Source organism: Brassica rapa, chromosome A02 (assembly GCF_000309985.2).
Source record: "Brassica rapa cultivar Chiifu-401-42 chromosome A02, CAAS_Brap_v3.01, whole genome shotgun sequence".
In the NCBI taxonomy this organism is placed as follows: domain Eukaryota; kingdom Viridiplantae; phylum Streptophyta; class Magnoliopsida; order Brassicales; family Brassicaceae; genus Brassica; species Brassica rapa.
Window position 1 is genome coordinate 28,394,962 of NC_024796.2, and position 27,641 is coordinate 28,422,602.

At 32.1% G+C, this 27,641-nt stretch overlaps 4 protein-coding genes across 8 annotated transcripts; 2 read left to right on the forward strand and 2 right to left on the reverse strand.

Moving 5' to 3' along the window:
* The first annotated feature begins 241 nt into the window (after window positions 1-241).
* Window positions 242-2,832, forward strand: LOC103854678 (zinc finger protein JAGGED-like). Its single transcript, XM_009131637.2, has one exon. It carries the CDS (start codon window positions 1,767-1,769, stop codon window positions 2,586-2,588), a length of 822 nt encoding a protein of 273 aa, XP_009129885.1. The 5' UTR covers window positions 242-1,766; the 3' UTR covers window positions 2,589-2,832.
* Window positions 2,833-4,525: 1,693 nt separating this feature from the next.
* LOC103854679 (40S ribosomal protein S13-2-like) lies at window positions 4,526-13,014 on the forward strand. 4 transcript variants are annotated; one of them, XM_033284609.1, is made up of 10 exons: window positions 4,526-4,537; window positions 10,743-10,797; window positions 10,887-10,959; window positions 11,146-11,284; window positions 11,376-11,463; window positions 11,838-11,903; window positions 11,993-12,037; window positions 12,207-12,297; window positions 12,399-12,468; window positions 12,727-13,014. In XM_033284609.1, coding segments are annotated over exons 2-6 (324 nt in total). In that variant the 5' UTR covers window positions 4,526-4,537; window positions 10,743-10,774; the 3' UTR covers window positions 11,839-11,903; window positions 11,993-12,037; window positions 12,207-12,297; window positions 12,399-12,468; window positions 12,727-13,014. The 4 variants fall into 4 exon arrangements, with proteins under 4 accessions (XP_033140500.1, XP_033140501.1, XP_033140502.1 ...); XM_033284610.1 differs by lacking the exon at window positions 4,526-4,537 and adding an exon at window positions 11,601-11,711 and having other exon boundaries at window positions 10,537-10,797; XM_033284611.1 differs by lacking the exon at window positions 4,526-4,537 and having other exon boundaries at window positions 10,570-10,797; window positions 12,548-13,014.
* Window positions 13,015-15,496: 2,482 nt separating this feature from the next.
* Window positions 15,497-18,629, reverse strand: LOC103854680 (probable protein phosphatase 2C 73). 2 transcript variants are annotated; one of them, XM_009131642.3, is made up of 6 exons: window positions 18,378-18,629; window positions 17,443-17,747; window positions 16,957-17,271; window positions 16,677-16,794; window positions 16,334-16,557; window positions 15,497-15,812 (listed from the first exon to the last, which is right to left on the reverse strand). In XM_009131642.3, the coding sequence occupies exons 2-6, from the start codon at window positions 17,686-17,688 to the stop codon at window positions 15,588-15,590; spliced, it is 1,128 nt and encodes a 375-aa protein (XP_009129890.1). In that variant the 5' UTR covers window positions 17,689-17,747; window positions 18,378-18,629; the 3' UTR covers window positions 15,497-15,587. The 2 variants fall into 2 exon arrangements, with proteins under 2 accessions (XP_009129890.1, XP_009129891.1); XM_009131643.3 differs by lacking the exon at window positions 18,378-18,629 and adding an exon at window positions 17,855-18,315.
* A 4,519-nt stretch (window positions 18,630-23,148) lies between these two features.
* Window positions 23,149-27,020, reverse strand: LOC103854681 (probable disease resistance protein At5g66900). The gene is made up of 5 exons (XM_009131644.3): window positions 26,199-27,020; window positions 25,157-25,563; window positions 24,761-25,098; window positions 24,448-24,653; window positions 23,149-24,066 (listed from the first exon to the last, which is right to left on the reverse strand). Exons 1-5 carry the CDS (start codon window positions 26,785-26,787, stop codon window positions 23,339-23,341), a joined length of 2,268 nt encoding a protein of 755 aa, XP_009129892.1. The 5' UTR covers window positions 26,788-27,020; the 3' UTR covers window positions 23,149-23,338.
* Between the last annotated feature and the right edge of the window lie 621 nt (window positions 27,021-27,641).

A 27,641-nucleotide genomic window follows, 5' to 3' on the forward strand; every position in this document is an offset into this window, starting at 1 on the left:
TTCATGCTAGCTTAGTTCAAAAAGAACATAGAATAAATTGAAATTGAAATTATATACTTAGTGCAGCAATATATATATTAAGTTATTAACTAATGCTTGTGTGGGGGCAGAAATAACACGTTCTTGGTGGGAATTTACACGAGGATCGATCCCTAGTATGAAAACTTCTATATAATTAATCGGGGGTAGAAAATGCCTCTAAACTTTAAAGCCTATCCAAATTTTGTTTTTAGTTTCCACAATGTTCCAAAATAATAAAATTAAAGGCTACTCATATTGTGTTCCCTATATATATGCTTTTTCAGTTTATATGTATTAACCACACAAGTGTGGTCGAATGGTACGGCAGACTTGGAAATATGTTACATTTCTAGAGTTTGAAATCTACCAAACTTAGATTAATCCGTATGTCTGGCGCCGGTAAACGGGCCTCCAAAAAATTAGTCGGTTGGACTTCGGTCCGCCATATACCCAAGGGTTATTAAAAAAAATTATACATATTTCTTAGCTGTTTATCTTTATTATTTACAGACATCACTTGGAAAAGAGAAAAATATAATGTTGGTGTTATCCAAGAGAAGAATAATATTTCATAATGCTGATCTGTTTTTGTGAAAAAGGATAGATACAAACTCAGATTGTGTAGTAATAAATCCGTATTCATGAATGTATCTTCGATACAATTACCAATAGTTCTGAAGTCTGGCTTAAGAAAAAAGATAATGACACTATAAAGGTATTCAAACCTTTCTGGGATAAAGCTGTTATTCTTCCTAGTTCATGCACCATATTTGTCATTTTGCTTTTAAACATAGAAATTAAAAGTTGATTACGACCAAGAAACTAATTATAAAAATCTCACAATCTTTTATACTAATACTTTTTCACATTGCAAAGAACCAACTGTAGTCAAACAGGTCAAGGCCAAGCAGTCTAAGTACAATGTTTATGAAACATCTTCCACGTTGGGTTTTCCATATGTTACATTGCAGTTTCCTTGTATTTTAAGTGATTAAATATTTCGTATGAATTTAGTGAAGAATAATAGTATCCTTCCTTATAGTGAAAGATGTTACTTTGACTAGTTAGTTTCTTAATTAATATTTTCTTTTGTCAAAGAAACTTTCGTAAATGGATTTATAGTAGTACTATATTACGTACGTAGCATAGACACAAAATAGAAAAATTAAGATAATTGAAAAACGTTGTTTTCAAAATATTATATTTAAAACTAATATATTTTTGTAATATTGATATATATTACACTGCTATTACACACACGAAATACAACATATTCGAATGAGTGAATAAACATCAAATTATAGTGGTGTATTTTTCACACAAATATAGCTTTGGAAGATAAATTTAGTAAAATCAAGATGGTTAGAAAATGACTCTAAACTATAACCATATAGTATTTTATATAATTTACATCGGTTCGTACATATTTCACATAGAATGTCATGTTGGAAGACAAAAGAGAAAAAAATGATCATAAAATTCAAAAATATGGAATCACAGTTTCACAGAAGAATGCGATTTTAAGACGGAGAGTAGAATCACATACCTAAAGAGACGACCATAATTTTTTTATATATGAATTCAAAGACTGATTAAATTTTACCCTTGAAGATTTTATACCATAATAGTTGAAGAACACTAAGACTATTTTCTCAATAAATAGCGTCCTCACTTCTCCGAATATAGCACAAAGAGATAAAGATCACTTCTGAATCCTTAAAAAAATTAAAGAAAAAGATTTTGTTATGTCTTCTTCAACCTCTTCCACACCGCAACCGGTTGTCATCCAGGCCATGGAGGAGTTCAAGGAGATAGCAGCAGAGAGCAACAATCTGATACTAGGGTCCCCACAGGAGGCTATGTCCAGAAGTGAGAACCCTAGTTTCAGATCCGATCCTGTCCGAACAGGAAGTGAGATCATGAAGTTCTACCCATCAAAATCAAATAAGATCTACATTTGTCACTTCTGCAACAAACGGTTCTCAACCTCTCAAGCCCTAGGTGGCCACCAGAACGCACACAAACAGGAGCGAGACTGGGACAAGAAGCGTAAGGAGATGGAAGCAAACTTTCCAGGACTCTCCTTTTTGAGCCCTTACCTAGACAAGCCTCACTTGCTCTTAGGTGGGTATTCACAAGATGCTTTATCGAATGATAATCATCTTGGGATCACTCTTGAACCTGTACTCAAACGTACAAGAACAGGATTGTACCCATCGTTCGGTGGTGGTCTCACCAACGTGGCCATAGTTCCTCGCATGACTCCTACCCGCTTCTTCACTGGGACCACTTGTACCAATGGTTCTTCTTCAATGGGGCTTGCACCAAGACCCTCTTACAACAACAATCCCCCGATGATTCCTAGAAACATTCCTCCTTTTCCACCTCCTCCTCGAGCCACCAATCTCTCTAGCGTTTGCTATTCTCAAAAGAATGTATTGAGCGAAGAGAATCTCATCTCAAAGGTAGGGAATGACAAGATCGTCGAGATTGATGATGATGATAATGATCAGCCAGAAAAAGGGACATCTAAAAGCTGGGGCATTGATTTATCTCTATCCCTTTGAGTAATATTGTATGTGTGTTTATTTGGTTTTCATTTTTGAGGTATCATAGCTATTAGAGACCTCTCTCCATACACCTCATCTCTGTCTATGAATATTGTTGTTCTCCTTTTTATTGTATTTCAGTTTAAATGTTCCTTTGTCTGTATCATCTCTCCATCTATTGACATCTCATTGTGTCTTGGTTGTTTTTTTTAATCTCTGATTTTCTTTTTTTTTATTGTTGTGATTTATATAGCGTGAGTCTTAAAAAAATTTAGATAATTTATATATCTCGTATAGGTGGGGACACTGATTAAAAAAACTAGTTATTCAAATATATTTTCTTGTGCAAGTTAGTCAAGCTATTAGTAATAGCGTTGAATATATTAAGGAAGGGAACGCATGAAGAAATATGAGAATAGAGTTCTTTTTTTTATCTATAATAATATATGTTCATTGTTTCACGTAAGATGAGTTTATTCGAGATTCAGGATGGATGTATATTACAATGTACGCACCATAGCGTTATTTATAAAGAAAACCTTCGCTAATCGCTAATCGCTACTAAAACAAAACGAGATGCATCAAATCAAATGTATTATATTAGAGCAATGTCCAAGAATAGACTTGCATTTACGATGGAGCGTTTTGTATATCTTTAAAAAGTAAGTTGAAGAGACCGTGTTGACTCAAATTTCTCAAAAGTAGATTTTTTATGCTAACCAGAAAAATACGTGCGAAAAACTATTAGAAACAACTTATATTTCATACCCCTAAAGCCAATCGAATATTATGAACCAATGCGTTACTCCATGATTTGAAAAGTAACTTTGCAAACCGAACTTCTGGTTTGATTTTGCAGATGTTTCCTCCTAAGTATAAATGGACAAAAATCCCAAGGATGATCAATAGTAAAGCCATGTTCAGCGAACAAACGCTGCGGCAAGCGACGGCAATAAAAATATACAAAACGTAGCTATAGGATGTTTATGTCTCAATTCAACATGAACTGAAGTCTCAAGATATGATATGATATTGTTGTATATTATTACATGAGAACGCACCTTATATATGTCGTTATGAAAAGAAAATGGCATGCATCAAATGAGTTCATATTCCATCAACAAATCGTAGCTTTGATTGATAAGTGAGTACTTGAGACTATAAACTTTTTTTTAATGAAATGTTAAATTTTATTAATCACCAAGAAAGATTATAGGTACAAGGTTTAATCATTTTGTAAAGAATAATGAAAAAAACAATCCCAAAAATTTGTCAAAAGAGCAATCAATATGTCACGTACGGTGTCCTTATAACCAACGACGCATCAATCCTTTCAAATTTGGCTTATGCCTCCGTTTATTCCTCTCTCCCAATATGTAGTAATAGTTACCTGAAATGCAAGGTGGATGAGAATATAGGAGAGTACATCATAGGTACCAAAAATTAGCATGGACGCCGTAATATTCCAATCTGAGTTTGGCTCGCGGGCCAATAGGTTTCCCACCACTACTATCTATTAAGTGAAAGTATAAGGACAAGCAAAAAAGAAATGATCTCTATTTTCATCTAGCTTCCCACAAAATAAACAACCTTTGACCAGACTATAACTACGCATCCAGCGTCCAGTAGACAGTCTATCCTTGATTGCCAGCTAAGCGACAAAAGCAAACTGTAGAACACCATGAGAGAACCAAATAATTTTACTCCATTGCTTTTTCTCCTGGCAATGCCTTAGTTGGTTCCAAATTTCAGTGGTCTTGAAATGATCACGATAATCATCCTCACCTCTTTTCATTAATACACCATCATTACCATTCGTTACCAAAGTCACCAAAAACTGCTAAGTCTCATGTACAAGATGTTGAATGTGGCGGTCACCAGTTCTGAAACCTCCATTCATTCCTGACAATAACATCACGAATCCTTGCATTGTGACCAGTTCCAAGTTTTGGGTGCCAATCTCACATGTGATACCATTGGGTGCCATAGGTCTGTCCAAAACCTCATTGTACGACCACTCTAGATATTCATACGAAAGAAGAACTTTGCAAGCTTATGGAGTCTGAGGAGTTTCCTCCAAATCCAAGATCCAACTGTTTACGACTTACCACAGTTTCATCATAACCTGATTTGGTATAAAAAGTTAACAGTGTTTTTTTTAAGGCATTCTCAATGGTATATTCACAAGAACATCTAACCCAATATAAAACTACTTTTTATTAAATTTATTTGTATAATTAAAATTTAAATCAATCATCACTTGACATGTGTGAATGATTTTTCACAAATTATTTTGGGATATCTCAGATGAGACACTTTTTTGGTCAGTTTTATTTTCTTTTTCTTTTCTTTTCTTTTTTGAAAAAGAAAAGGGTATGGTGGAGATCTGATCGGTGGTGACGATGATAGAGACCAACTATGCTGCAAAACTTTATAATTTTTTTTTTCAATTCTATATTAGATATAGACTCATGGAGATACTGCAAATGAGAGTGCCTTTAGTTGTTTGCTTCACCTCTTCCTCTTTATTTTTTTGAAGAAACTCTTCCTCTTTACTTTTTGCACCTTCTTTGTATTTATTATGTCACTTAGAATCAAAACGTATCAAAAGTGTTGCACTAATAGTCTAATAGTAAATAAAGTGTTTTTTTAACAAAATTCATAACTCTTGGTTTAAAGAAACCGGCTGTCAAAAAAAAAGATTTAAAGGAACCGATGCTCACCACCTAGCAAAATATTCTTTTTTTTGTGAGCAACATAAACAGAATCATGTAAACTCTGTAAACAAAACTGGTAACTCCACATCCATATGGACACCCATCAAAACAATCTAACCAGGGTCATATTGAATATTTAATTTAAAAAAAAATGTTATCATAAATCAACATTTTATAATTTAATTTATATATACATTAATTTTAATCATATATTCATTAACATTAATTTTGTATGTGTATTTCCAATTTTATAAAAATATTTCATTTAAATAACTTTTCATGAAATAATAAAAGCTAAGCATTGTGCAGTATAGTTTATTTCTATTAATTTTTTATTTAAAATAATAAATTATTAATTATTAATATTGGATTAAAAATAAAATCTAAAATTTTAAAGGAAGAAAATATTAAGTTCTTATCAAACTTAATTTCAATATATATATTAATTAATATTCTATTAATATAGAAAAAATATGAAATAAATATAAAATATAAAATGAAATTAATTTATCTTAATGGATGTATTTATAAGATATATATAATATATTATAGTTTTATATTTTATTGTTATAGGTTAACTAAAACTATAGGATTTAATTTAATAATGGTACTAGATTTGAAATATTTAATAATAATTAAAATAATTCTCAAAATTTCATTTGCTTCAGTCGCTGAGTCGCCACCAAGCCTAAGATGGGTAGCATTGAAAACAATTGTTCTCTAATTCTATATTCTTTTTATCTAAATTATAAGTGATCAAAACTTTAAAAATAAATACTAGTAATTTACTTATTTTAAATTAGTTAAATTTTGGTAAATGAATTTTGTATATTTAACAATTAGTCTCTATAAATGTAATTTGACTACCTAAGAAAATTTATAATAAAATTATGAATAACTAAATTATTCAATTTAATGTAGCTCTTGCTAAAAATTATATAAAATGTAGTTGGTGAACATTTTGTGACTTTTTTTTTTTTACAAATCAGAAACCTGCTAACAAAATTATTAAACATATATCTGAATATTGGTACTTTTTATGAAAAAATATTGATGTATAGCCTTTAACAAAAAAAATTATCAACAATCAAATCAATTTTTGGCTACTATATACTCGACATGTTTACTAAAATTTAATAATTTTGTTTTAATGATGTTTTTGAATGAACAGAAAGTTACATATTTAAAGTTATAAACCGAAGCTTCCGGTTCTTGTGGTAAAGATTTAACAGCTATGAGTATCGCCATCTTGGTTTGAATATGGCCATTTGGAGCGCTTTAAGTGGTAAAAACGTGGATTCTACGGATGCGGTGGTGATTTGGGACAAACCACAGATATAAAAAAATGTTATAAACCGAAGTCTGTAATCTTATAAATTTAAAACAATGCTATAGTATATTAGTTACATATCTCACTACAAGAAAAGGAGAAATTTCTGACGGTCAAATCTGTTGGAAACCCGTCGGAAATAGACTGTTCTGACGGATTTCCGACGAGGTACTTTTGGAATTTTTTTCTATCCCAAATGATACATATTACATGCATGTATCATCATTAATTTTTATGACTTATTTTAATAATAATTAAGGAATTGCTGAGTATTAATTTGCTGTACATTTCATTTACCAACTTTATGAAAGCAATAAAAGCACATAATATATTATTTAGTGAAGAAAGATAAATACTGGGCCTCATTTGTTCCCATATAATTTGAAAATAACTCTTTTTAGTTTCATGACATTAATGCATTTGTCAACCCATAAAAATATTATACCTTAAGTACTAGATAAACCTCACCCAAAATTAAAAACTTAATTAAGACAGTTAACTTCCTGGCACTATATAAATAGGACAGTGTTTCTGACATCATAAGTGCATATAGAGCAAACTAGTGGGTTTGAGAGTTTGATTAAAGATACTGTCTCACAATTTAGGGTTTAAACTTGTGGTTCTTTCAAGATATAGTTCTCTCACAAAGCTAGAAAACTAGTTCTCACACAAAAGAGAGATCATGGTTATGAAACGCAAAGAGATGGAGCCGGAGCATCCTAGCCTCTTCTACCTTAACCTGTACTCGAACATTTCTCAGTCTTTAAACGACTCTTCATTTGACAAAACTCGTACTAGGGTTAGTTTATTTGATTTTTCTAAACGCAAACCAGATTTACAGCCATTATTTAAGAAAATTCGGTATAGTTCTGAGCATGGCTGTCTGATCATGAATATTGAACCATCTCCTTCATCTACTTCAACCTCATTTTTTAGTGATTTATCGCAAAGACTTGTTCGTGGTAATTGTAATGCTAACATTCCTAAGATTTACACAAGAGATCTTATTTCAACCATTGGAAGTCGTGACCATTACTCAGCAGATTTTGTTTCACACTTTGGTGAAAACAGTTCCAACATTAATGGTTCTAAAGATTGGGGGATTGATCTGTCTCTCAAGATGTAATTCTACCTTTTCGAATAAAAAAAATCGAGTTTACAAAAAAAAAAAAAGAATAAAAAGAATCGTAATTGCTTATGTATTTTTATTTCAAGTTATGTCCTTCTTTATGATTATAAAAATTTGCTAAAGTACTCAAGTTAAGCATATTCAAATCAAATGAATAACTAAGACATATAATAATGTACATGTACGTATGTATGTGTATCAAAATTTGCAGTCTATACCGATGTAGAAAAGCTATTCATATGATATCAGAAATATATTCCTCTTAATGTGCGTGAATGGCTAACTAAATGCATTCAGTATCACCAGATATTACTTACTTCATCCTGTATTAAATGTTGATTAATGTAAATATTGGTTAGTATACGTAAGAAAAAACAAGTTAAACAACATCATATAAATCTATGAAAATAAGATGCTATACAGTTTGACCGAAAAAGAACAGAAGAGATTTTATGTAATTATAATAATAATTAGAAGAAATCTATCGAAAATTAATCTTAATCAATACTAATACAGTACGCTACTCATTTTTTATATAAATTCAAATGTTTGGTATATTATCTAGCTATTTTAGCTACTAGGTTATTTTTAGCATAATGGCCAATAATTATATTTGTATTGTCAAATCTCTAATTAAAGTGGGTGAAGTCAGTAAGTATGTTAATAAATTATATACTTACAAGTATAAATTTTTGATGATTAATTTTTCACTGAAAAGTGAGATAAATAATATATCAGTTTCTGAATAATATTTCATAAAAAAAAAAAATATATATATATATATATATATAAGTGTCGAGAACAACATTGGGGGTTTTTTTTTACACCTATATACCATTAAATAAATCTAAATTCACATATTTGTTTGTCTTATAAATTGTTTTCTATCATAACTTCTTCTAATTTTTTACGTTTAATTAAAATAGATCCCATCACACATATAAATTTGAAGAATCTATTGTAGTTCTGATAATATATACATATATTTGTTGATACTTGTTATTTTCAAATATAATGAAAATGTAACTACAGGTGTTCAGAAAAAACTTAATTTAATAAATCATACATAATAGTGAAAGAGGAAAAAAATGGTAAATTTGTTTTCTATAATTTACAACCAATATAAAAATGACTAGTATAATACTACCCTTATACATAAACATCTCTTTACATAAAATAAAATTAAACTTCCTATAATATATACTAGATTTTTCACCCGCACATCCGTGCATGTAGATTTTCATTTTATAAATATATAACGGATACCATCGCAAAACTTTAAAATATATGATTTACATTTTAGTATTATATATTGTGTAAATATATAATGGTATTGGCTATGTTTCTTATTCAATATTATTAATGTATAATAATTTGTTTTATATATTTTACTTTATTATTAATTGTTATTATATATTAATATATTTTCGAGTTTGGTAAAATAAATTCATAGTATGAAATAAAAAAAATTGAGAATCTCCGTCCTTTTTTCTAATTTTTACAGACTGAATACAATACATTTAAAATTTTATTTAGTTATACTATAAAACTGATATTTTCTTAGCATAATTTATATTTATATGCTATTTATTTTAGTATATTGTGGGATTTTATGAGTAAAGACATTATAATAATGCTATATTATTAATTGTGAAATCAATCGCTGCATTAATTTAAAAATATTTTAAAATTTTATAAAGATTTTGTTAAGTTTTTTCAACCTATTTTGTTATAAATAAAAATAAAATTTAAATTTACAGTTAAAATTTATTTATTAATACCTATATATTTAATAAGATTTTTTAGAAATGTTATATATTAAATAGATTAACTTAAATAGTCAAATAGATGTAATTAATGAAATAGACCTAGTATGAATTTTTATGGTATTTCTTTTAATAAAGAATATATAGAATATAATTATAAAATTTGAAAAATAGCATATACTTTTTTTTATAATAAACTTTTATTTATATTAATGTATAATATTATATATCATTAATTACGAAATTAATCAATGGTATTAATTTAAATAAAATATTTTAAATTTTAAAAAGATTTTGTTAGATTTTTTCTCAACGTTTTGTTATAACTAAAAATAAAATTAAATTTACAGTTAAAATTGATTTATTAATATTTTTATATATTGAATAAATTAATATACATAATTAAATAAACATAATTAATGAAATAGACCTCGTATTACTTTTTTATGGTAGATAATAATGGTACTTCTCTTTTAATAGAGAAGATGTATAATAGTATATATCATTAATTACGAAATTAATCAATGGTATTAATTTAAATAAAATATTTTAAATTTTAAAAAAATTTTGTTAATTTTTTTCTCAATGTTTTGTTATAACTAAAAATAAAATTTAAATTTACAGTTAAAATTGATTTATTATTACTATCTTTATTTATTGAATAGATTAATATACATAATTAAATAAATGTAATTAATGAAATGGATTTAGTATGACTTTTTTATGGTAGATAAAAATGGTACTTCTCTTTTAATAGAGAAGATGTATATTTTGTCTCCAGCACATTGCCCTTGTTAAAACTGGTAAATTTGTTTTCTATAATTTACAGCCAATATAAAATGACTTGTATAATACTACCTTTATACATGAACATCTCTTTAAATAAAATTAAATTAAATTAAACTAATTCCTATAATATATATGTATATTCCATGAATATTTCCTGTCTCCAGCGCATTGTTAGAAATAGCATATTCGCTGTCATTATGTACCAGAATGTGAAAATATAAATTTGTTAAAATAACATCCTACTATATAAAAGAAGCTATTTTTAGAGCTTTTAAGGGGTGCCACATGGGCAGAAATATTCCCCACCAATCATTCTGCCAGGTCATCGCGGACTGGGCTTAGAATAAAAAATTTAAGTTAACCTTCCCAGAGCATTTAAACCATTTCGTAGCCCAACTTAAATCTTCTCTTGACTCACAACGCAGCAGGAACTCATCTCAGCGAGACAGTGAAACAAACCCTAATTTTTCAAGATGGGGCGTATGCATTCTAGAGGGTTCGTCAGCTTCTTCTTTATCACCATCTTCAAGCCTTAGTTTTTTTTCTTCTTATCTCTTCGTCTTATTCTCATTTTGTGTTATGCAGAAAGGGTATCTCCGCATCTGCGTTGCCGTACAAGCGCTCACCTCCGACATGGCTCAAGACCACAGCCCTCGATGAAAGAAAAATCCTAAGACTTTTGATTCTTTGTTGAGACATTAGCTTCGATTGTTGTCGTTTGGTTTCTTAGTTGATTCACTTAGCTTACTCTTTAGTATTAGGACAAGAGCTTTGGTTTTGTTCGACTGTCTGAAAATTATTTTGTTAGATCTGATCATTTAATGGGGTTAATATTATTAACTAGGTTGATGAGTCAATCTGCAAGTTTGCGAAGAAGGGTTTGACACCGTCTCAGATTGGTGTGATTATTCGTGACTCTCATGGTATCCCTCAGGTGAAGAGTGTTACCGGAAACAAGATCTTGCGTATTCTCAAAGCTCACGGTTTGTGTTTTTAGCCATTTTATTACATCTTTTATTTATTTGCGTTAACTTAAAAGAGTGGCATTGTATTGTTGTTGTTATTTGTGAAAAGGTCTTGCACCTGAGATTCCTGAGGATCTGTACCATTTGATCAAGAAGGCAGTTGCTATCCGCAAGCACTTGGAGAGGAACAGGAAGTAGTAAGTGCACTCTGTTACCTACCTATCTGAATGAAAATGTGCCCTGTTTCGCTGTTCTTTCTCGACATGTGAATTATTTTCGGTTGTCTGATGCTTTCTTCTCGATTCGGTTCAATGATGGAACCTCTATTGAGAAGAAAAAGGAGTCTGTTAGGCCCATCATACCTATGGATTCAAATGTGGGATTCTTATGACAAAAATATCATCAATACTTTCAATGATTTGATCTCTCTGGCAGAGAAAAATGAGTTACGGTTTCCAAAGGGGAGGAAAATGTATCTAAATATATTGAATTATATCTTTGCTATCTATATAAATGTTTATAATGTACATGTAGAGTTCGAAGTACCAAGAGATTGTTAATATTCGCTTAGGTGATGGATCTATGAGACGTGGTCAGGTATGTGAGGTTGATGGATGGCGAGAAAACTGATGTCCAGGTATTTCTAGATTGAATTTAGACACTACACCAATGCAATTGGATCTACAGGTTCGATGTTCTCAATAGCTTATTTTCTTTTGGTTGCAGGCTTTTGAATTAACATCTGAAATTAGCACCGTTCAGTTCACTAAGGTATTTACTATGATTATTTTTACTGTATTGCAGTCTAAAGCGTAAATCAGTCGAGATTAGTCTTCTGGATGTTACGTGATACGTCTCAAAAACAAACCTTCCCACTAATGTTGTCTATCTTTTTTATTAACCAACACAAACTAACCAGATGCTGTTTGTTTGATTTCAGTTATTGTTGGGTAAGCAAAGGGAATCGAAAACACTTTTAGCGGTGAAAGCCAGAATATTCAACGAATCATGGTAAACCTAAGCATAGAGAGGTATGTACCGCCTGGACGAACTTAAATACGTTGAACGGTTTGAAAGTGGTGGAAGTTTTGGTTGAACATGTTTTTGATGGCACTTTGTCCTCACTCTGCAGGCACACCACTTACGTCCTTGCCACCAACTTCGATGAGAACTGACGAGCCTAATGTCATTGTTGGTTAGTGGTACGGATTGCCCAGTAACTTTGAGCATTTTATAACTCTATTTCTCCAACCTTTAATTGCTTACTTCTTTTCCTGCTAGGCCGGCTCTTCGTAAATGATACTTAAGGAACTTATTTATTCTGACAAACAGTGTCTTGCTAGCCATATATTCCTCGATGCGTTAGCATATATACAACTCCCGTTTCAACTCTCAAGATAACTCAACTCTCAAGTTAACGTATCTGAGTTTTCAGTCTTAGCCCACTTAACATTATGCAGGGAATGTGTTAAGGACATCGGTTCTTCCTCAGCCTCAACCAATTATGGAGGTGTCCAGAAACTCGAATACGTCACAGATGCGGAGTTTAATGCATATGTTCTGAGGCACAGGTCTGGAACACAACATGTACGGCTGTACCCTCTTAAACAGGTCTAACATGTAACTTAGACGAATTAGCTTTGTACAAAAACCCAAAACATACAATGTAACTGTTAAAAGTGAATGATTTTGTTGGAACGTTTTAGCCCATGTGATCGTAATAGAGACTGCAGGCTTTTTATTTTTGTTTTCTATGTGTTCTTCCACCTAAGCTTCTACTCTGGTTAATGAGTTTCTTACCTTTTTTTTTTGGAACAAGAGTTTTACTTATGCAATGGTTTAAGATGGTCACTATAAACTTTGTTCTACAAATCTTTATTTATACTTAGTGTCTGGAATAAATACATGACAACAACAAGTTTCCAAGGCTACTTCAGCCTTTAATCTACGTTCATAAAAAAACATTGAAAGGGAAGAGCACATACAGTCCACATTAACATTTTAGGTAAAATTCACAAAACCTAACGATGTCTCTTCTAAGTTTCAAAACTCAATAACGGAAGAGTAAGAGGAAGACATTAGTACATCCAGTCCACATTAACATTATGTTAAAATGCAATCGTTTATGAAGTTTATATATCATCGTGGATACTTTGACAATACAAAAAGTATACTATAAGCATCTTAAAATCTGGAATATTTTTGTATTTTATTTGAAAAATTATTCTATATATAATCAAAAATATTTAATGAACTTATGAATGATACGAAAACAACAAGGAAGTTAATTTAAATATATGCTTATGAAGGTACAAAGTGAAACATGTTAAAAGTACGAATTTGATTTGGCATCTCATCTCTATCTTTATGACCGTCGTGAAACATACTAAGCGGCGGTGTTGTCCGTGTTTACCTTCTTCTCATGGCTTATCGATCATCAGGAACTTGCACCAGCTAGGATAATTACCACATCAGTTTCTATTGAAGCTGTCGAAGAAGTTTGGTCCTGTAATGTTACTGAAATCAACTGTTATAATTGTCTCCCCTGAAACAGAAAAACAAGTTCTTAGAGATCACGACCTCCATTGGTGCAGCAGTCCAAGCGTATATATTTTCATAACTCCAGTTCTTTTTCTTTACTTCTTAGTTAGTTCTTGACTGTCTTCAGAAAGTTATATAAAATGGGCTTTCTTATAACTATTGATACACTACTTTCCTCCCACTCCTCCAACGTTACATAGCAAATCTACAATATAAATACGAATGTTACTATCCAAAGAACTCATCACTCCCTCCAACTCAATCATTATAGTTTGTTTCAAATCTACAACTATAGTGCAGTCACAGATACAACGAAGTCATGTTAACTCCAGTCCACTTAAACTATTGATATTTGGTGAAAAATGCAGGTCATATGTATCTCTTGAATGGTGAATGTAGAAATTAAAAAAAAAACATGGAAAGAAGCATATTACACATCCATTCATTAGACATACTAAAAAGTGATGGATTTAAGTTACAATTCATTTGGTGCGTAAGCAGGACCTGTAGCATCTACGGTTGAGGAGAATGTGGGACATCAGCCACCATGGCTCTCAATCAAGTACATATCACAAAAAGCTAACGGGAAAACTACGTTGAGGAAGATAGCCCAAATAAGACAAGATATAGCAAAATTAATGTTGAACTTTTTGCTACTAACCAATTAAACAATCACTTGGAGATATAGATAATACTTGAACTCAAGTACTGAGATCAGACATCGGAAAAAAAAATTTAATACATAAAAACTTATATCTTATAACAAATACAACACATTAGGCTTAACAAATAACAAATAATAAATACCATTCATCTCTCTTTATTTTTATTATGTTTATTTTACTCTTAAGCTGATTCCAGTTTATATTTTATAGGTCTTTAGACAAGGAACATGGTTGGATATATGCAAAGTCATTGTGTGAATTTATCAATTGATCTTATATAATAATTTAGTTTTATTGAACAATTTCCACAATATAAAAGTTAAACATTTTATATGATATCAATATAATAAAACTATTTCACAAAATAAAATAAAAAAAAACAAATATTATAACACTATTCTATGAAAAAATAATTTAAAATAATAATAATAGAAAATCCGGCGCGTAGCGCCGGCCAACCCCTAGTAAATATAAAGACATCAGTATTGTCTTACGTAAAAAAATATATTTTTTTTTTTTTTTGTTAAAGAATAAAAAATATATATTCATTAAGATATTTAAATATATAGTGATTATCAAACTTTCTAGAGACAAACCCTAAAACCGTCGGTTCACTGTATGCAGTACGATAGAATGAGCCGATTCAAGCCTTGCAACCTCGGGCTAAGCCGTCATCTCTCATTTTATATAGGGCAAACTTTATGATGATGATCGCATTTTATTGAGCTTAGACTACATCTAATATGGTGATGTGCTCATATAATGACATCATATGAAAATATGAGTTCATTGTCTCCCAAAACAAAGACTATGAGATATGCTCATCTATCACCTCAAAGACTATGGTCCATATAAAAATTCAAAATAAATACCATACAGCATACATTTGTGCTTCTAATATATGATCGCATATGTTGTCTACTTACCACTTGATATCACCATATGGTTTCTTCACTCTTCCTATCGTTTTTTTTTTGTCAGCATATAAATCAATCACACATGATGAGACTTATGAACCAACTCATGATGGCTGCGACAAAAAAACTGCATTTCGAATTTCAAAATCAAGGTTACAAACGGAGAGCTATCGCTGATCTATTTACAAACGCAACTTTCTACTTAAAAGTCGTGGCATGTTGAACATGTTGTGAGAGAGATGGCGATGATGAAGAGGAATGGAGGAAGAGGCAGACCACGGACATATCGTCCATTGCAATACCTCGTCTCTTCTTCTTCCAAGCCCGAACCGCTTGCTCCACTAATCGCTTAGCCGCCTTAGGCCGCTCAGCGGTCGAAGAAACGATCTCTATAGCTTCTTGGTTTGTGATCACATCCCATATCTTTTATATTCAAACCAAAAACAAAAAACAAATTGGTCAATAAATTTAACAATAAATAAACGAAATTAGGAGTGTCCAATCAGAATAAACCAATTCAATTCAAACCGATCAAAAATGTTTATTTGAACCTAAACAAAAATCTGAAATAGGGTCTATTGCTGTCTCAAATATTTTATTTTTATATATATCTAAAAGCAAAAAAAACTGAAAATTATATTATTTTGAACTTCAAAATCTATTTATTAAAACCACCGAAATGAAACTGTTCAAGCCGGTTATAATAAATTTGATTTTTACATGTAGCTATTTTATATAAAACCAAAAACTCAAAACCAAAACAGTACTGAAATTAGAATGAGATGTTCGTAAATCGAATAAATAATATTCTAATTTCATTCTTTTCAAATGTTTTCTTCTGTCTTACATTTGGCATTTTAAAACCCTTTAAAGTATTTTAAGTGTGTGTGGAATGTGAATGAATGGTTATTGTTTGTTTGTTTTCACGGTTTACAGATACTTACCCCATCACTAGCCAAGATGATAAAGTGGTCTTTAGCAGAGATATGCCTTTGAGTGACTTCAGGGACCGAGACCAATCCATACTCTTTGATACAATAGTCTCCGAACGCTCTTGACATAGCCAAACCCGGTGCTTCTGTGTCTGGTTGCCATACACGATGGACTCCTGGCTCATCTTTCATACAGAAAACCCGCCCATTGCATCCGATAATTCTCTCCTTCTCCTCTATTATTTTCACACCAAAACAAACACAAGAATCAAGATTCAAGAACGTACTAGAATAATATTCATATCTTTTTCAAGATCTAGTAAGGTAAAGTTCAAGAAGGATTGAGAGAACTAACGAGGCAGATTCGGTTTGAAATCAAGGGTGAGCTGAACAGCAACCAAGCTACCTTCATCCGAAGTCGTGGCTAGTACTGCTCGTGAATCGCCTACGTTTGATACATAAATAACATCACCCTACATACGGCAAGACACACCATTTGATCAATGAACATATAAATCTCAAAAAATCTTATTAACAATTAGAAACCATATATTTTTTAAGTTTTTTTATGAAGTTAAATTTATTGGATTTGAACATTTTTACTCGGAGTGATCACTAATTGTTTTATGTTTTACCTGTCTGACAATGGTTATAGCGGTTGTGCCGCTGTTGTAAGAATCGATCTTGCGGTGATGTTCAAGCTCTTGATCAACCGATGCACATGTCTTTAGATATGAATGTTTCCATATGTCGAATCTCGAGAATTTTTTATTGGAGCCTTCAAGGTCTAGCTCGGGCTCTAGTAGTGCGGTTTGAGCAAGAGTCTTTTGCCAGTTGCATAGAAGCGACGAAGGCATTGAGTTTCTTACATGTTTGGCTACATAGTGACCCCATGGACCATGTCCATCGAATATTCCGCAGAATATCATGTCTTCTTGGCACCCAAATCCCTGATTACCAAAGATAAATTGTCAAAACGCTAAACATACTCAAAACGCGGTAAATAGCACAAAGGATATGAATCTAGAAGCTCCACCTAAAGGAACCGAGAAGTCTAACAAACAAACGCAAACGCAGAAAATTTTTAAAACGGGAAAAAGGTTAGTAGCGTTGTAATATACCTCCCAAACGATTGCACAGTCCTGGTTAACGCCTTTTTGGCCGCGTTTAGAGAAAACAGAGGCCGAGTTATTAGAACCTTCTGCATAAACGTAACCACATGATTTCAGAATCATCTCCTTTTTTTTTGCATCTTTCACCATCTCATCAGCAGCTTGCTTAGCGTCGCAAGTTCCATTGTTGTTCTTCACTTTCTTGATCGAAAAGGATCGAGCTAATCCACTAAACATGGACGAAAAATGTCCCATTCTTTAATTACACCAGATGATGAAAATATCAAGCAACAGTGAGTAAGATGATCTTGAATCTGTTGAACAAAAAAAAAGAACAGAGAGTTTTTAGATTATTGGATGAGAGTTTTAAGAGCTAGAGGGACATAATATAATGCCTAAAAGTATTGGAGAAAAAAAATACCAAACAGAGGTTTAAACTTAAAAGGTACGAAGATGAGTCATAGTGCAGAGAATATAAACGATAAGAAAGAAAATATGCTTAAGTTAGCAGAATATTCATAAGTCTGACATGGAATTCCATTGAAACAAGCTTCTGAGATTATCAAATGGTTATCTTTTGAGATAAGTTCTATATATAAATATGAATATGAATTTGACTCTAAGGGAAATCAAGTTTCTCTTTATAGAAAACACATTTAGAGATATTTCTTAATAAGGAAATGAAAAACAAGTTGCAAGACTCCAAGATTCCCCCTCTTTTGCTTTTTCAGGGAAATCTAACAAGAAAATAAAAATCTATCACAGTCTCATAACTTTCTGAGCATGCTTTTGCTTAACATATATTTAAATATGAAAACCTAAAAGGCAAAATCCAACAACAGATTACTCTTCACCCTCTTTGTTTAAACATTCGTGATTCGTCACAGACCAGTCAGATTCAACTTAGATGTATAAAAGAGAGATAGAGATGGAAATATAGAGACCGTTGAGATGGCTCAGAGACGCCGTAGAGATGACGTATTGTCGGAAAAGCTGACGTAGCACCAAACGGAGAAGAAAAGTTAGCTAAGGAAGCGAGAGAGAGAAGAATTATCAGAATCCATTTAATGCTCCAAAGAGAAAGAAACACATTAAATGGAACAATCAAGAAAGATTATTTATAAAGTTAATATTTTTTTCTGGTACGGTGTTGTAATAGTTCCTTATGTCATTTATCTTATGGTAAGAGAAGGACAAAGGCATGGACGACAATGTCTTTGGTCTTTTGTGGATGTCAGAAAATCAGAAATTCAATAATTATATATTTTTTTAATAATCATAAACTCACCACGATATTTGTTTCTTATGGTTTAAAATAAAAATTAGTTAATTAAGAACAAGTTGTAGAATATTTAAGTGTCGATTATCAGAAACAGAGACAACTACGAGATACGTTTATATCTTCTTCGAAAATTATACAATTAAGACCTCGATCATACCATTTTCGTTACAGGCTTTTAAATAATTTAAAATGGTGTTACAACATGCTATTTGCATTTACATGATAATAAAAATTATTGTTCGAAATAACACAATAATAAAATGAGAATATTGTGTACATAATGGAATGAAATGGGTTAAGAGATGAATGCGCCCATATTGTTGCATCAAAAGTCAAATAAAGCAGATACAAACAACTAATAAAGTTTTTCTCAAAAAAAAAAAACAACTAATAAAGTTCAGTAAATAACTAAATACCACAGTAATAAGGGTAACAAATCAATATTTTATATGAAGAAAAAAACAAAAAGTAAATGTTACCTGAAAAGCTCACTGTTTTTATGAATGGGCAAGATAATAAAGCAATCAAATAGTATATGTATATTATATTTAGCATTATCCTTAGGAAGAGACTGCCAACAGTTCCGTTGTGGTTATCTAACATCTTTTCGGACTGAAAACTATGCAGTTAATATACGTATAATATCAAAAAAAATATACGTATAATATCAAAAAACAGTGTATAAAAATCAATTTAATTGGCATAAAATTAGGTAAGCGGGAGGCATAAAAGAAATATGGTCAAGCGACTAAAGATAATAAAATTCGAAGGTCGGGGAATCTAATCATATATATCTAATATATATTACGATTGATACTACTACTTTATTTGGCATTGCGTCATATGATTATCGTGGTAACAATATGTCTGTATGTCAACGACATCGATCTCAAGTAAAATATACACATATTTGTTTAAATGTGAATATTTAAAGAGCATAGTTGCTGTATTATATACGTATAAATAAATAAAATATATCAATAAATTTCCTAACCAAAAGATATTTAGGTCAATATCGAAACTAACTATAAAGCTTACAACTTTAATAGAAGAAGAGGTCAAATGATAAAAATACAAAATTTTAAATTACACTCTAGCTAGAGAATAATTTATGTAAGCGTTCCGGCTTTAGATTATTTTGGCAACGGGTTTTGACGACCGGCCAAACAAGATGGGAAGAAAAAGCATGAAAATGACAGAAATGACTTGACAATAATGCTCTCTAAAGCTTTTGATAAAGTCCAGTAAAAGGCAGTGCACTGATTGTTATTTGCCTTGGCCTTTGCAATTGACTCAAATATTGATAATTAGTTCCATCAGTATCTATTCGTGTTCGGTTCGAGTCTATTTGGTTTCAGATTTTTGGGATCAAAGATTTTAGTTTCATTAGGATGTTTTTAAATTTTGGTTCGAGTTCAGATCTTTGCGGGTTAGGTTCAGATTTAGATAACTCATTTAAATGATTTTTAAAATTTAAAAAATTTAAAATTCATTATATACTTTAAATTTCTTAAAATCTATAAATAAAATAATATATTGCATATAAATTTGAATAACATATGTCAAAATACCTAAGTTTAACATATAAATTAGTTTGGTTTGAATATTTTGATAGAGAATCAATAGATATTTTAAGTATTTTTGGTGTTTTGAGTATATTTTAGTTATTTTAGACATTTACTTTTGACTATTTGTATGTATTTTCAAGTATTTTAGACAACTTAAAAATATCTTACATATTTTGGATGGTTTTTAATATACATTAAATATAAAAATAATTAATATTTTTTTTTAACGCTGATTTATTACGATCTTACAATTATGATATAGGAAAGATTACATAGACGATTCGACAACCGACAATACTACCTGCCTTATGAAGATCTACGCCTAACTGCATCACCTGAGCCGTCCTATGAAGATCCACGCCTGGCCAGATTTACTTGCACCATGTTGAAGATCCCTTGCAAGCCTTTCCTCTGTAGTCTGGCATAATTGTTTAATAAACTGCTTTCTCCGGGACTTGAAGCATGAATTTCCTGTAATCTGCAATAAATTGCATAGTCTGGGATTTGAACCTCAGACCTGGGTGTAGAAGCCTTTAAACCTTAACCAATAGGCTACGGTGCATTCGGGTACCCAAAATATTTTGGTTCAGATCGGATTCGATTTCGGTTCTCTAAATACCAAAATTTTGAACTCGTTTGGATATTTAATAAATTTTAATTCGGATCCGTTATTAATTTTTTGGATTGGGTTCGTTTTTTTGGATTCGATTATTTTGATCAGCCCTACGTAAACGTTCGTATAATTCCATTTCAAAATGTTTCTATGTTTTTTTGCTGTTTACCGAATGTATATGACGCATCAGTATAAGAAATGTTCTAGTTTAAAATCCTCTATTTTATTTACGCATAAGATATCAAATTGAAAGGCACAAATGCTTAATACAGTTCAGTTCACGATGAAATAAGATAACAATAATATACTGGTTTAGTAGTATTCTCTCTGTTTCATAAAGATACTGTAGATATTTTAGAAAAAAAATTGTTTCACAAAAATAGATATTTTATGTTTTCAATGAAAATCTATAAACTTCAAAAGAATTAATTGCTTTTATTGAAATACTATTGGTTAAAAGTTATTAAAAATTAAAAATTGCAAAAACTAATACATTTATTATAGTGATTTAATGTATTTTTTAATATGCGTGAAAATGTTAGAAAATCTATCTTCATGAATTTAATTTCATCATGCACGTTACATGTGTAGTTAGCTAGTCATATCTTCTATTGAGAAAATATTCTTGGAAGACCAAATGTATATTGAAAAAGAAACACAAGTTGAGCATTCAAAATACATATAAAGTACGTACGTCGTAGCTATACACGTTTAACATAAGCATTTTAAAGTATGAATAAACAGTTTTTATAATGTGTACTATAAACAATGACATGTGAGTATGGTCCATATATGATATATGTAAAAAGTAAAAACTAATAAAAAACTTTAATTTAAAAAAAAAAGAATTATATAGGTGCATGCATATGTAAATAATAAATAGAGATCGATTGAGATCCTGTGTGTACTATACGAAATAAACAGCTCACGATAAAAGGGATGATTGGTCTGGTTCGATTCGCTAGCTTATGCATTCTAAACATTGACCGTATTCCGGTTCGATCTAGATATTTTAAGTAATCAGTTTACAGCCAGTGAACCGGATCGATAACCGTAGCATGTCAGGTCGCAATAATCAGACGCCGTGACGAAACTGGACACGAACCTTCGAGTTTCACATTGGTCGAGGGAACAGTCAGTGGGACCCAATTTACGGGGACTGTGTCTGACCGCTTGTGACGGTAGTCTTTTGGGCGGGACCCATCACGCATAAGAAAACAACAAACACTGATTTTCTGTATTGGTTCGTTGGATGAATCCCCAATATGTCGGCAACAATCTGTGCAAAATCTTTTTCTCTGTTTTCATTTATTTTTATTATTGTTTTGGTAAATTTTTTTAATTATTTTTGGACTTGAGAAGCAAAACTTATGAAGTTTTATGGTAAGCACAGCCAGGTTGGATATTTATTTATTTATTTATTTTTTTGTTGAGAAGAGGATATTTAAATTCAAACCACAAGAATAAACGTTCGTTATGTTCTGTTCGCTAACGCTGACGACCAATTACACTTTTGCCATCGGAAATGCAACGCCGGTGAGACAACATGAACTTACATTATCAGTAACAGTGGCAAGAATCATTAACTAAGTCTAACGCTAGAAATATCAGTGGCCGCATCTTTCCCTTTGTCAGTCGTTGCAGCAAGCTTCAATAATTAAATTTGTTTTCAAAATCGTTAATCCTGACTCCGCCGAAGTGTTATTTTTTGCTCCTACCGCTAATCGCAGCGGTTATGAAAAGAACATGGCTATTGTAATCTATTATTTATATATATAACTTTATGTTTCTTTTCTCTAGTGTGCTGTGTATTTGAAAACAGTAACATACTAAAATAGACCAGAAGATATTCGATTTGTAGAACTAAAACGTTTTTCCATTTAAGCAAAAAAAAACTAAAACGTCTACCCACTAGATCTAAAATAAGAACATACGTGGTAATGAGTCATATGAGGAGCTATGCATGCACACGTGACGAGAGAAACATAGACTCACCACTACAGTAGAAGACTTTTAGAGTGAATTCTTCCCATTTCGAAAGGGAAGTTCAAATTTCGGCAACCGAACCTAGTCGAGAACCAACCACATGATGAGTTAGGTCTTCACGGGGTCCACACGCGAGCCCAAACCTTTGGATAAAAGTTTACATTCTACGGTCAACACGTGTTGTCGACAATTGACAAATAATTCACTTGTGTGGTGGTGGATTTTCCGTGTTTGTGCACCCACCGTAGCAATAAGAACGTGTCACGTGTGGAAACGGTGTATAATAATGTACTAGCTAGGGAAAAAAAGCCCATGGGCATATGAAGCCCATGACTATACAACCATACTAAGCATGAAGTTGTGTTCCAGCATGGAAAAACACATATTCAGAACAAAGTTTCTTGAGAACTACTGAGTTCTCTACAATGATGTACGTCACACCAATTCAGTTTCATGTCATATCAGCTCCAGATTCTCTAGATTTACCACTGAACCAGGCAATTCGCATCTCCAACATTTCCTCATCGAGATCTTCTTCAACTTCTTCTGCAGCTTCCCAATCTCTAGAGGCAGCTTTCTCAACCCCGTGCAATCAGAAATATCCAGAAACCGCAAATTTCTGAGTTCGCTAGTCGTTTCAGGCAGCTCGCAGAGATTAAAACAAGAAGCCAGCCTCAACACCTCTAGTTTACTCAAGTTGTCTATATCATTTGGAAGTCTAGAAAGCTTGTAACAGTTCGTGACGCTAAGTTTCTTCAACGAAACAACTTGAGATACCCAATACGGCACCTCATCGAGGTCGTAGCAATAGTCTATCTCAATCTCCTGTAAGCTAGGAAGAGCTTTAGAGATATCGATATCTACACATTCATAGAAAACCTCATGGAAACTACACATAACAAAAGATATCTTCTGGAGACTGCCGAGTCGCAATTGGGGAAGGTCCAGCAAAGTGACTGAAGCTTTCTCCAATCTGATACGTTTCAGGTTTGGTAATGAGCTGAGACAGGAGAAGTTTGTTATTTTTGCAAGGGAAACACCGTGGTTTGTGATGGTCAAAACCTTTAGCTTCTTCATTCCAACAATGAAGCTTGGTAATGCATAGTCTGATGAAGAAATATTTGATATTAAAGCCTCAACGTTGGGGCAATCCATTTCAACCCAACTCGATGAGAACAAATCATCTGTAACCAAAATAGAAAGATCAAACATAGTATGTAAGAAAGTCATACCTCTAGAAACAGTAGAGAAAGTGTTAAACTCTAAAAATGATTTAAATCTCTATGCACCAATAAGAAGTCAAATTCGTCTGGCAGGACGAAAGATGTTTTTTAAAGAGAAAAGGAATATAGTATTTTGGGTAGTATAAATGTAAGTTTAAGGGATTGTAAATATTAATTCACATAATCAATATACAAATTCTAAACGGGTATATGACTCGATCATATTTTGTTTTTCTTAACCTCTTTTTTTGCTTTTTTCAAAGTTAATGGGCGCTTGTTCACAACAGAAAGTCCAAGTTATATTGTTAGGAACAAAAAAAAAAGAGGACCCTGAAAGATTACCTGTGGAGATAGACAAGAGACGAGCATTAATAGGCTGCCTTAGATTCGAATACCAGTCTGGAAATATGTTCTTTATGATCTTCAAATGGAGTCTTTTTGTTTCCAAGATTGATTCCAATCGGCTTTGATGGATAGCCAGCTCCCTCAGGACATCATGTTGAGTGACTAAGATCCCATTGTAGAATCCATCTTCCTGCTCATTTTTCCTGGTAAGTAGTACATAAACAAGTTCATCAAAGTGGTACATGGTATAAGAAGGTAGCAAAGAAAAAATGTTGACATATAAATAAACTTATTCCTTAAATAAACATACCCGAGAGGAATAAGTTTAAGCAGGTTCTGGGAAGCAAGGTCATTGAGGTACTTCATGTACACAATACTACTACTACTACTAGTACCGTATAGTTCCACCCATAAGTCAATTATTACCGAAGCACATATCTTTTGGTCCTCAAGAAACGAGCCCATGTCCATGAAACACTCTTTAAGATGAGGTTTCAGGGCATCGAAGCTAGGCTGCAGACGTTCTAGAATTGTTTTCCCTTCAGACCAGCTTTCGACTTGGTCTTTCCATAAATGTAGACCTCGTCCTTTAAGGGAAACACCAACTACTTCAATCACAAGCGGGAGTCCATTGCAACGTTTCAACGTCTACAAAAAAGATGGATTAGTGTTTCCACAGACATGAGCTAGAATCAGAAACTAATACCTTTTGAAGAAGATCTTCAAACTCATATGGATTTGTGTGATGAGGCAGTGGTGATGCAAGCTGAATGAGAAGGTTCTTGGCATCTTGATGTTCCAAAGGTTTCAGATGATAAGTGGGACCACAACTGGCAAACTCAAACTGAGAAGTGACCAAAATCTTATAATCTTGTAGGTTAATCTGAAACGTCTTAAGCAAGGATTCTGCTCCAGCAAACACATCATCAAACACCAGCAATATACCACCATTTCCTTTAAGTTCCTCTAGCAGTTTTCTTAAGCAGTTAGCTGCTTGAGAATCGTTGGTGAATGTAAGATCTTTGAAACCGTTGTGCAGAAGTAGATGCTGTACCATGACCCTCAAGTTAGGGGTTCTTGAAGTAACCCAATAGAAGATATGTTTGAACACTCCTGCCAATGGAAACACTTTGAACAGTGTGTAAAAAAAAAACACTTAACAAGTTATACCTAGGCCTTGACTTTCGGATTTTGATTCGATTCCGGTTAGTTTTTTTTTTAAATTTTGGTTTTTCGTTTTGATAGATATAGGAACCATTCAGTTATTTATAAAATTTAGTTCGATTTCAACTCGGTTATTTTATCTTTCGACTCAGTTCAAGTAACAGTGTTAAGAACTAACTAATATCCGATAAATTTCGGTTTCGGTTTTTCGAAGAAAATTAGATTTTCTTTTTCAGTTTTCTCGAATCAAAGATCATGTAATTCCGATAAATTAATACATTCCGGATAAAAATATTTGGATAATTAATTCGGCCTTTTGGATAGTTAGATTTTAATATTTTGAATAAAAATATTTGGATAATTCAATACTTGGGTAGTTTGGTTTATAAATAATATTTATAAAATATTTGGTATTTTTAAAGTTAAAAATAATTAATATTTTAGGTTGATAAACTATATTTTAGATATTCGTATACTTATTTGATTTTCCGGTTAGTTTGGTTTCAAAGATATGAGAACCATTCAGTTATTTTTGAACATCAGTTTAGTTTTTCGGTTCGGTTTATATGCCTAGGCACTTATACCTTTGATTTCTTGGTCGTGGCAAAGCTGAGCAACGAGAGTGGTCTTGCCGCAACCGGGAGGAGCGCACACAACAAGACTACCCACGGAATCATCAAGGAGCTTCTTCTTAAGCTCCATCAAGGGGTAATCAAATCCAAGGAGATCCTTATCAGGCAGGGGAACAGAACAAAGATCCGTATAAACAGGAACACTGAAGCCATCAATTCTCTTACATAAACCACCATCGTCCAGGGTCCTGAACTGAAGAAACTGTAGCTCAGTCCGAGAGAACTTTAGCAAATCATTAACGATTCGCTGAATCTCTCTTGTGAGGATAGGTTTCTGGAACCAAGAGACGCCTTCTATACAGGTGCTAACCACTTCACGAGCTCGAAAGAGAGTATCAACAAGTTCCTTGAGATCCCCATAGGCAAAGTCTAGTTTCCCTTGGAAAGATTCTATCTCTTCCGACAGAGGAATTAATCTCTCCAAAGTTGATGCGAGATCTTCGGACAAAGGTTTGAAGTCTGTGTAAACCTTAGCTGCGAAAATCAAAGTTTCCAGAAGGCTAGAGTTAAAGAGGAAACCTCTCCCAAACCAAACGCTCATTTTTGCTCTTTTTCTTTCTTTGACTGAACAAAAAAACAAATAAAAAAAATTGTCGGTATAACATTTTAAAGAAGGGGAAAAGGAACTCTGTTAAAATCAAAAGCTTCCGCTTAATTGCTAAGGAATCTCCCTTGCCGCGCTCATACGTGCGAACGTATGCCTCTCTTAATTTTGGCCTACCGGCCCACTAACATGCTTTATACAACACGGAAAAACTTATTTTGTGTATCTGGATTCTAATTTATATGGTTAACTTCGGGTATTAATTAACAACTTCATCTTCTATCCACAATTCAACATTCTTAAGAGCACACTGCATACGACAACCCTCATAAATTTCAAAGACAGTTGAGAAAACCTCGGTAAATATATACATGTTTGCTATTTGTCTTTTTTTTCTTAGAATTATCTGAATGTATATATTATACATCCTAAGCTATAAATATTTCATTAAGGAGATGTTACTTACTGATATGCACTACAAGACTTCCTTACAATGCTCATAAATGTGTATATACCTGAAACTAAATATATATTGTTTAACTAGTTAGTTATTATCAATGTTGTTTGAAAATATAATTTTGTAATTAATTTCTTTTGTTATTATCATTTTAGGATAGAGAATAACAAAATAATTAAAACAAAATTTTGTAGAATATTATTATTTGCAGATCTGACTTGTGAGACGTTGAGTTGTCTTCTGAAACGATACATTCCTCATCTTTTTCTTCCTCCATTGCGTTGTTCAACTTTTTGTTTCTAGTTCTGCTAATTGAAGAATGTCGGTCGCTATAACTTCCTTATTGTGGAAAACTTTATTATTTTTTACTTTCCAAATATATCAAACAAGCCAT

Excerpts from the sequence above, each read along its gene's own strand:
- LOC103854679 (XM_033284609.1), top strand. The coding sequence starts at position 10,775 with ATGGGGCGTATGCATTCTAGAGG. Across the intron at positions 10,960-11,145 it reads TCAAGACCACAGCCCTCGAT|GTTGATGAGTCAATCTGCAA; the intron begins GAAAGAAAAATC and ends ATTATTAACTAG. Across the intron at positions 11,285-11,375 it reads GCGTATTCTCAAAGCTCACG|GTCTTGCACCTGAGATTCCT; the intron begins GTTTGTGTTTTT and ends ATTTGTGAAAAG.
- LOC103854678 (XM_009131637.2), top strand. The coding sequence starts at position 1,767 with ATGTCTTCTTCAACCTCTTCCACACCGCAACCGGTTGTCATCCAGGCC.
- LOC103854681 (XM_009131644.3), bottom strand. The coding sequence starts at position 26,787 with ATGAGCGTTTGGTTTGGGAGAGGTTTCCTCTTTAACTCTAGCCTTCTG. Across the intron at positions 24,654-24,760 it reads CTTAAACTTATTCCTCTCGG|GAAAAATGAGCAGGAAGATG; the intron begins GTATGTTTATTT and ends ACTACTTACCAG. Across the intron at positions 24,067-24,447 it reads TCTCTTGTCTATCTCCACAG|ATGATTTGTTCTCATCGAGT; the intron begins GTAATCTTTCAG and ends TTTTGGTTACAG.
- LOC103854680 (XM_009131642.3), bottom strand. The coding sequence starts at position 17,688 with ATGGGACATTTTTCGTCCATGTTTAGTGGATTAGCTCGATCCTTTTCG. Across the intron at positions 17,272-17,442 it reads ACTGTGCAATCGTTTGGGAG|GGATTTGGGTGCCAAGAAGA; the intron begins GTATATTACAAC and ends TTTGGTAATCAG. Across the intron at positions 16,558-16,676 it reads TTTCAAACCGAATCTGCCTC|AGGAGAAGGAGAGAATTATC; the intron begins GTTAGTTCTCTC and ends TGAAAATAATAG.